The sequence below is a fragment of the Papilio machaon genome, chromosome W, assembly GCF_912999745.1.
Source record: "Papilio machaon chromosome W, ilPapMach1.1, whole genome shotgun sequence".
NCBI classification, from domain to species: Eukaryota; Metazoa; Arthropoda; class Insecta; order Lepidoptera; family Papilionidae; genus Papilio; species Papilio machaon.
This window is the reverse complement of record NC_060015.1, coordinates 168,025-177,256: the sequence shown is the minus strand read 5'-3', so window position 1 is coordinate 177,256 and position 9,232 is coordinate 168,025. Positions and strand designations below refer to the sequence as shown.

Sequence of the window (9,232 nt, the reverse complement as noted above, 5' to 3'; positions counted from 1 at the left end):
ATCGGGAGAAATAAAATGACAATTTCTTTCAACCATTATACAGATTCTAACAACTTTCTCTCTTCGAACAGCTTAGCTGTGAACAAAATGAAGGCGTTTATCCCAACATTTAATGTTACTAGGATGGGTTTAGTTCGGGAGTCCCAACCGAGTGGTCTCCTGAAGATATTATAGAAAACACCAATGTACCCATTGGGTGCGGGCAAATTCTAAAAGTCAGAAGACTAAACCATAAAGTCACAATAAACAACACACCCACGTGGAAACCATCGCAAACCGTTGTGTTTACATTTGATGGTCAAGTTTTACCTAAACGTGTATTCATGTGTTACAATTCTATGCCTGTTAAATTATATATATACCCGACTATCCAATGCTTTAACTGTTGCCGCTTTGGGCACACCAAGGTCCAATGCAGGTCAAAGCCCAGATGTTACAAGTGTGGTCAGGCCCACACTGGAGATACTTGTAAAGTGGAGGAAAAAAATAGGCCAGCAACCGTGGTGGTGCAAAGAGCTCAATAAGTACAGGAGGCAGGTAAGAAAAGCCCTAAACAGGGCTATGAACACCTCCGATGTAAATGACTGGGACGCTTACAAAAAAGCGAAAACAGCATACAAAAAGTGCATAAGGAAACGCCGCACAGAAGGCTGGCGCAACTTTTGCAGTAGTGTGGACAAGTGTGACCAAGCCAATCGCGTGCGGAAAGTACTTTCAAGTCAACGACTCGATGGGCCGATTTCACTAAGAAAATCGGACAACACTTACACATCATCACCTAATGAAATAATGCTCGAGTTGCTCAACATACACTTCCCGGGTAGTAAGATAAGCAACCCTGGCGACGTTGATGATAACACCACAACACCAAGCTCCCACGACTGGGAACTAGCCCATAAGATAATCTCAAGTCCCAGACTACAATGGGCGATTAACAGCTTTCACCCATATAAAGCGGCGGGACCTGATGGAGTCTTCCCAGCCCTTCTACAATGGGGTTTAGACGTGCTAAAACATAAACTCATTAATCTGATGAGAGGATGTTTAGCACACCGCTACATTCCCAAGATATGGAGAGAAGTCAAAGTTATCTTTATACCTAAACCAGGTAAAGGTGACTATACGGACGCCAAATCATTCAGACCAATTAGTCTGACTTCGTTTAATCTTAAAACAATGGAAAGACTAATTGAAAGACACGTGAGAGAGGTTGCGTTAAAGACCACCCCTCTACACCCGCTACAACACGCATACACAGCTGGGAAATCAACAGACTCAGCTCTTCATCAAATCGTGAGCAAGATCGAAAATGCAATGGAAAACAAATCCATATGCATGGGATCCTTCATCGATATTGAGGGTGCCTTCGACAAGACCAACTTCAGGAGCATAGAAAGTGCCCTGGAGAAACATGGCGTCGATAAAACCACAACAGAATGGATTACACAAATGCTCAGCAAGAGATTAATTAAAACTAATGACTCACGCATCATATCGATAGCGAAAGGTTGTCCGTAAGGAGGGGTTCTCTCACCCCTACTGTGGAACCTAGTCATCAACGATTTGATAAGCAAACTTAACAACAACTTCTTTTACACACTAGGCTACGCCGACGATCTGGCGATCCTTATTTCAGGGAAAACAGCCGATATAACGATATAGACATCGTATGTAACCTTACACAGACAGCCTTACGTATTGTTGAAAAGTGGTGTAAGGATTTCGAACTGTCTGTAAATCCGAACAAAACAGAGTTAGTTATGTTTACCAAAAAACGGACTCTGAGGGATTACACCCTACCCTCACTGTTTGGCAGTAAACTAAAACTCTCAACTGAAGTCAAATATCTAGGAGTAATCCTGGATGATAAACTTAACTGGAACAAACACCTTGATAATAAAATTAATAGAGCCAACATTACTTTTTGGCAGTGCAAAAAGGTGATTGGCAAAAGGTGGGGATTAACACCTAAAATAATACTATGGATATACACATCAGTTATCCGACCGATGATCACATACGGTGCCGTTGTCTGGTGGACTAAAACCAAACAAATATCGGCATGCAAAAAACTACAAGGTTGTCAAAGATTAGCTTGTATGGCCTCAACAGGCAGCATGAGAACTACTCCCACAGCTGCCCTGGAGGCCCTACTGGATTTAACACCCCTACCCTTTTACATACAGCAAATAGCTACACTAACGACGCTTAGACTGCGTACGTTAAATCTGTGGAGGAAGTGTAATACCCCGCATACGTCAGTGTTGGATACGCTCATAGCAGAAGTACCAATTACCGACGCAAAACAGGACTTAATTCCGAAGCAGTTCATCTTCGACAAGAAATATAAAATACAATTGCAAGAGCACGGTCCCACAAATCAAGGGAACCAGAAAGAGCTTAAGATCTATACAGATGGATCCAAAACTGATCAAGGAACAGGTGTAGGTGTTTTCTCAGAGGACCTTAACATCAAAATATATAAACCGTTAGGCACACATAACTCAATTTTCCAAGCTGAATGCATGGGAATAATTGAGGCAGCACAGGCCATAGCTGTTAGGAAAGCCGCAGGCGAGAGTATACGCATACTAGCCGACAGCATGGCAGTACTACAGGCACTAAACAACATCACAGTTAATTCGGGCCTCATTTATGAATGTCACCTCAAACTTAATGCAGTAGGGACATCTAATAACATTATCCTCCAATGGATTAAAGGACACAGTGGTTCGAGGGGGAATGACGGACTAGCCCGCCGAGGGTCAGATAGCAGAGCTATCGGCCCAGAGCCCATCGTTCCCCTACCAGCAAGCTATCTAAGATCACAGGTCGCAACAAGGAGTCACGCACAACACTGCACCTCCTGGGACAAAATCGATACATGCAGGCAGTCAAAAGAAGCCCTACCAAGGATTAACAGGAGGGTAACTAGGAGGTTGCTTCAATTAAACAAGCCACAGCTACGGACAGTTGTGGCTGCCATCACTGGACATGGCAATTTTAATAAACATTTGTTTAATACAGGTATTACGGACAGCCCCCTATGCAGAGCGTGCATGGGTGATGAAGAAACAGCATCCCACGTGATACTGCACTGCCCAGCAGTGCAAGAGTACAGGGTAAAACATCTCGGATCGCCGAGAACACTCCCAGAGATCACCGACAACATCAAAGGGTTGCTGGGATTCTTTGGAGAGTTGGGTTGGCTGGAGTGAATCCAGATCCTGCTCACACGCAAAATACGCGCTAGCCGTGGAGTTGCGGAAACCGAGCCCTTACAACTAACTAACTAACTAAAGTGGAGGAAGACAGTGGTTCTTGTTGCTTATGCTCTAGACTACACTTTGCTTCAAACAAAAAATGCCCAGAGTATTTGAGACAGACAAATATTAAAGTAACAATGGCAGAAAATAGTATATCTTATGTTGAAGCGTCAAAATTACATCCCCCTATTTCTAAATCATTTGCTGATATTGTATCCTCTCTCCCAATTAAATCTGTTCCTGGTGGAAATACAGTATTACCTGGTTTACCGCCTCCACGTACCATATCTTATAAAAAAACAGTCTTCACTAAACCCAGAACTCCGCCTAAACACAGTAAAGGTTTTGATCATGTAGCTCATGAATATCTTGTAAGGGACTACAATATGCCAGAGCCTTCTAATGGATGTGCATTACCATCATCCCCTAAGGAAAACTCACAACAGACAATAGCAGAGTTACTTACTACATTAATCAATTTACTTTCTCAACCAAATTTATCTATACCGTCCCACGCTGCTAATTTTACTCATAATTACACTGACATTAATAAGGGCCACCATGGAGAGGTTAGTTCAATGGAACTGCCGCAGTATGATAAACAAAAAGCATGTTATTATACATATTATAAATACTTTTCATCCTTTTATTTTTTCTCTATCTGAAACCTGGTTAAAGCCAGATAATGTGTTCAGAATTCCTGGTTATTCATGTTTAAGAGAAGACAGGACTGATGGGTATGGTGGTGTGTGCCTACTCATCAGAAATTCGAGCACCTTTGTAACGTATGCTACAAAAATTCAATAAACTGACATTTCTGAACGGATTGATGACTCTGTGGCGCGAGCTGTCAGTTGATTTTACGACTTGTCACTGTCACTTTTTACCTTGACCTCGATGCGAAGGGCATCGACCCTGTATAACCTATAATTTTTATATCTTTATTTAATCTTATACCAAATTCTTACTTCTTATCGAAATAAGAATTGCTCCCCGTACTGGGTAAGTTGTGCAAAATGTATTTTATTATTTCACTGTTATTTTTTCACTTCATTTCACCATGCTATGCTTTCCTATTTAAATATGAATTTTGCTCTTTTCTATATAATTGTAAGACTGCAACGGCCCGGAACAGCTATACTACGTACCGTCCTTGCTTCGCTTTCGGTTAAAACTAGTAACGGCTGCCGGGCACGAATTTATAACCGTGCCTCAATTTGTGCCATGTCCATTACAGGGAGTAAGTTTGGAATTTTACAACATCGACATCCGACGGCCGACTGGCTTGATAAAGCCTAACGACCACTAATTGCTACTCACTCCTGGCATCGCTTCGCAACCAGGCTCAGCTCACGACTGGCTTGATATAGCCTAACGACCACCGATCACTACTCACTCCTGGCATCGCTTCGCACCCAGGCTCAGCGCGTTACAACTAGCAAGGAGCGTGCGGTACCTCAGGAACAGGGCCAGACCTTGGCGGAACCCTCTTTTATTAGTTTAATTTCTTTATAAAATTGATCAATATTTTCTTTTTATTATTCATTTTATTTACTAATATAACTTATATTCTTTTCTAATTTTTGTCACTTTTTATTTTTTTTCTTTTCCCTCAAAAAAAAAAAAAGAAATAACGTGACAAAATGGCGCCCAACTAACGTGGATTTCCCTTGAGGTCTGGTACTGTTTTTTTTGAGTTTTTTTTTGCTTTCTGGTGCTGGTTGTATGTCATTTTTTTTACTACTTTTGTGTTTTTTTTTCATACTTTAATTTGTTGGTAAGTTGTAAATACATTTTTTTCTCTTCATAGTAACTTACAATTGCTTTGTCATATGCATATCCACATTTAGTTTTTTAATGACAATTTTACATAATCATTCTCATTGTTGTTTTGATTTATGAACTGCTTGATCTTGTTGTGTTGCAATACCCATATACCATCTATATTTTTTGTTTTTATGTATTTGTTGATTTTTTTGTTGCAATGATTTTGTTTTTTTTTTATTTTGCGGCTTGTTTTGATTTTATTATAGATTTTATTTATGTTATAACTCTTTGTAAAAATTTATTTGCATTATTTTTTTTTTTTTTGCTTTGTCATTTTATTTTCTTGCTGTGTTTTTTATCATTGGCCTTAACTTATATTTTGCATAACATACCCAGTTGCACATTTAAAGAAATTTTAAAATGTCCTTCCCGGTTAAATTTTTGTTGCTCCAAAAATCAGAGTTAATTTATGAAGTCTTAATTAGGGGTGAAAATCCAGCTGACAATGTCCAAGAGCTCCGCCGTCAAGTAAATAGGCTTACACAAAAATACCCTTCCGAAGACATATTAGAATCTTGTTTAGACTTTTTAGATGATCATAAGGGGATTACAGAAGTTTTGTTGAAAATTAAAACTAATGTAGATTTATTAAAAACTGACTTGCAAAAATCACTTTTAGACAGAACCTGTAATTTATTTAATCATCTATATCATCGGTTGCAAAGAATTGAAACTCCTAAGAAATCTGAAAATGTTTCTTTGCTTGTAAATTCAAAAGAACAATTTGAATCCTTATATAAACAGTTTAAAAAAATAAGTGCTTCTTGTTTTACTGAAGAGCTACCTAAGGCTGAACCTGGAAAAGACCTTTCGTTAGAAAATTTCCCTAGATTGTCTATTTCATGCGATCGAAGTCTTATTACTGATATGGGAAAAATAAAATTTGACGGAAAGGGCTGCGTTCGTTCGTTTATTGAGCGTATCGAAGAATTTCGCTTATCCAGAGATATCTCTGATTCTAAAATGTTTTCTTATGCTTCTGATATATTTGAAGGTGACGCTCTTCATTGGTTGCACAGTGTTAAAAATTATGTTGATAACTGGAGTGACTTATTGCATTCGCTTAAAGCAGACTTTGATTCGGTGGACTTCGACTATAGAATGCTCGCGGAAATTAGGCTCCGTACACAAGGAGAAAAAGAAAACATTATTATCTATTTAGCTATTATGGATGGCATGTTTTCACGTTTGAGCAAGCCATTAAATGAAGAGGAGAAGTTAGAAATAATTATTCATAATATCCGTCCCTGCTATTCTAACGTATTATTAACTTGTCCTGAGATTAAAAGCATCGATCAATTAAAGTCACTTTGCCGAAAGTACGAACACATTAAAATAAGATGTGAGAATTTTAAAGAACCCTCTAGTTTGAATTTGAATTCATTAGCACCTGAGTTCGCCTATCGGCAAAATACAGATGTTGGTAAATTTCCCTCAAAATCTCATTCCTTTAATTCATCAAGTGTACGTAATAAATCTTTTAATAATAACAGTAATTCACATTTTAAAACTTATACTATAAACAATTCTTCTAACTTAACTACTAACAAATTTTGCCACCGTTGCCGGGTCAATACGCATTCCTTGTCAGAATGCCAAGCACCGCGTGTTATTTTTTGTTTTAAGTGTGGGTTAAAGGGTTATCGTACACCAGAATGTCCCAATTGTAATCCAAAGTCTACCGAAACAAAAAACTAATAATTGAAAACCGTGTCACTACTAATTCTTCTAAATTTAGTAACACAGATTGGAAGAATTGGTTAATAACTATTAGAAATTTCTTCACGACTTACCAACTGGCCACGGTTTTCAATGAAATTCCTAGTGGAGATCCTAGACCTTATGTTAAAATTAATATTAACAATGAAACAAATTTAAATTTCTATGGTTTATTAGATTCTGGTTCCGTTGTAAGTATATTAGGTAATAATTCACATATAAATTTACTTAATTATAATTTTAAAATCTATACAGACTTAAAAATTAATGTTAACACCGCGGGTGGTGAACAGTTAACGTCCCTTGGTTACATGTCATTACCTATAAAATTTAAAGACGAGATAAAAGTCATCAAGACTCATATTATTCCTGAGGTTAGAAGTTGTCTCATTTTAGGCATTGATTTTTGGAAAGAATTTAAAATACTTCCAAATCATTTAAATTCAGTGAATTTCATATCAGTCCTAGAAGTAGATAAAAATAAATGCAACGATAAGCCAAATTTTCTTAATTGCTATGGTAACTTAAACTCCAATGAAAGAGATATCGCTGATGACATCATAGCGAAGTTTAAGCAAATATCCTTCGAAAGTAAAGGACTAGGCAGAACTTCCTTGATGGTTCACAAGATTGACACTGGGGATGCAGATCCAATAAGGCAGCGTTCATATCGTTTATCTCCAGAAAAACAGCGTATAGTAGCTGAGCAAATCGATGAGATGTTAGCCCTTGACGTTATAGAGGTGTGTAAGAGTCCTTGGTCGTCTCCCTTATTAGTTGTTAGTAAGAAGGATGGGACCTCTAGAGTCTGTCTCGATAGTAGGAAACTTAATTCTGTCACCAAGAAGGATGCTTATAGTTTACCATACGTGACTGAAATCTTGGACAATTTACGCGACGCTAAATTCCTCTCTAGTATAGATTTATCTAAAGCTTTCTGGCAAATTCCCTTGAATGAGGCTGACCGTGATAAGACTGCGTTCTACGTGCCGAATAGAGGTATGTTTAGGTTTAAAGTGACCCCTTTTGGTCTCACTAATGCCCCAGCAACCCAACAGAGATTAGTCGATAAATTATTTGGACCAGAATTTGAATTTAAAGTATTTGCATACCTTGATGATATTGTTATTGTAAGTAACTCTTTTGAAGAACATGTACTAAATTTAGAACGTGTACTCGACGCTTTAAGGGATGCTAACCTCACTATTAATTTAGAAAAATGCCAATTTTTTAGGGATCGGTTAAACTACCTTGGATATGTGGTGGATTCTGAAGGTCTTCGTACAGATCCTGCAAAGGTACAGGCCATAGTAGATTATCCCACACCATCCACAAGGAAAGAACTCAAACGATTTTTAGGTACTGCATCGTGGTACAGACGTTTTATTCCTAATTTTAGTACGATCGCTGGACCTCTTAATAAATTGACTTCTACAAAAAAGAATTCACCACCCTTTCAATGGACGAATGAGGCTGACACAGCTTTTCTTAAATTAAAATCCATGCTTGTTGAAGCACCAGTCCTAGCTTGTCCAAACTTTAATTTACCTTTTGATGTTCATACTGATGCTAGTAACTACGGGATCGGCGGTATGCTATCCCAAACTATTGATGGAATAGAACATCCAGTAGCGTACATGAGTAGGAGCCTGACGGGTCCGGAGAGGAATTATAGCGTCACGGAGCGTGAAGCGCTGGCTGTGTTATCGGCGTTAGAACATTGGCGATGTTATGTAGAAAACGGCCAGACTTGTAATGTTTACACTGATCATGCGGCTTTAAAATGGTTTCTTTCACTTTCTAACCCTACTGGACGTTTAGCTCGATGGGGTGTTCGTCTATCCTCCTTTAACTTCACTATAAAACACCGTCGTGGTAAAGATCATGTTATACCAGATGCCTTATCGCGAACGGTACAAATTGCTGATATCAATTTAAGCCATAACTCGTTAAATACTGACGATAAGTGGTTTTTAAATATTTACAATGGTTGTATCGCTACACCAAACAAGTTCCCAAACTATAATATAAAGGATGAAAAGTTGTATAGATACATGAAATCTAGAAACCCTTTACATGGCGAGTTCGAGTGGAAACTTGTCGTACCAAAAGAGTCGCGTTTAGAGATACTGACTAAAAATCATTCTGAACCAATTTCTGGCCATTTTGGTATATTTAAAACTCATAAACGTTTAGCGTTAAGTTACTACTGGCCTAACATGTATAAAGACGTTGTACAGTTCGTTACGGCATGTGAGACATGTTTAGCGTATAAACAACCAACACACACAACTTTGGGTCGGATGGGACGACCAAAAGAGTGCTGCCGCCCCTTCCAAGTAATCTCTATAGACTTGGTGGGACCACTACCTAATTCTAGAAAGCAGAATTCTTACATTTTTGTAGTAACGTGTTGCTTT

The 9,232-nt window shown here is 38.4% G+C and overlaps 1 protein-coding gene across 1 annotated transcript; it reads left to right on the top strand.

Moving 5' to 3' along the window:
- Positions 1 to 2,117: 2,117 nt before the first annotated feature.
- Positions 2,118 to 3,218, top strand: LOC123723304. Its single transcript, XM_045685887.1, has one exon. It carries the CDS (start codon positions 2,118 to 2,120, stop codon positions 3,216 to 3,218), a length of 1,101 nt encoding a protein of 366 aa, XP_045541843.1.
- Positions 3,219 to 9,232: the final 6,014 nt, after the last annotated feature.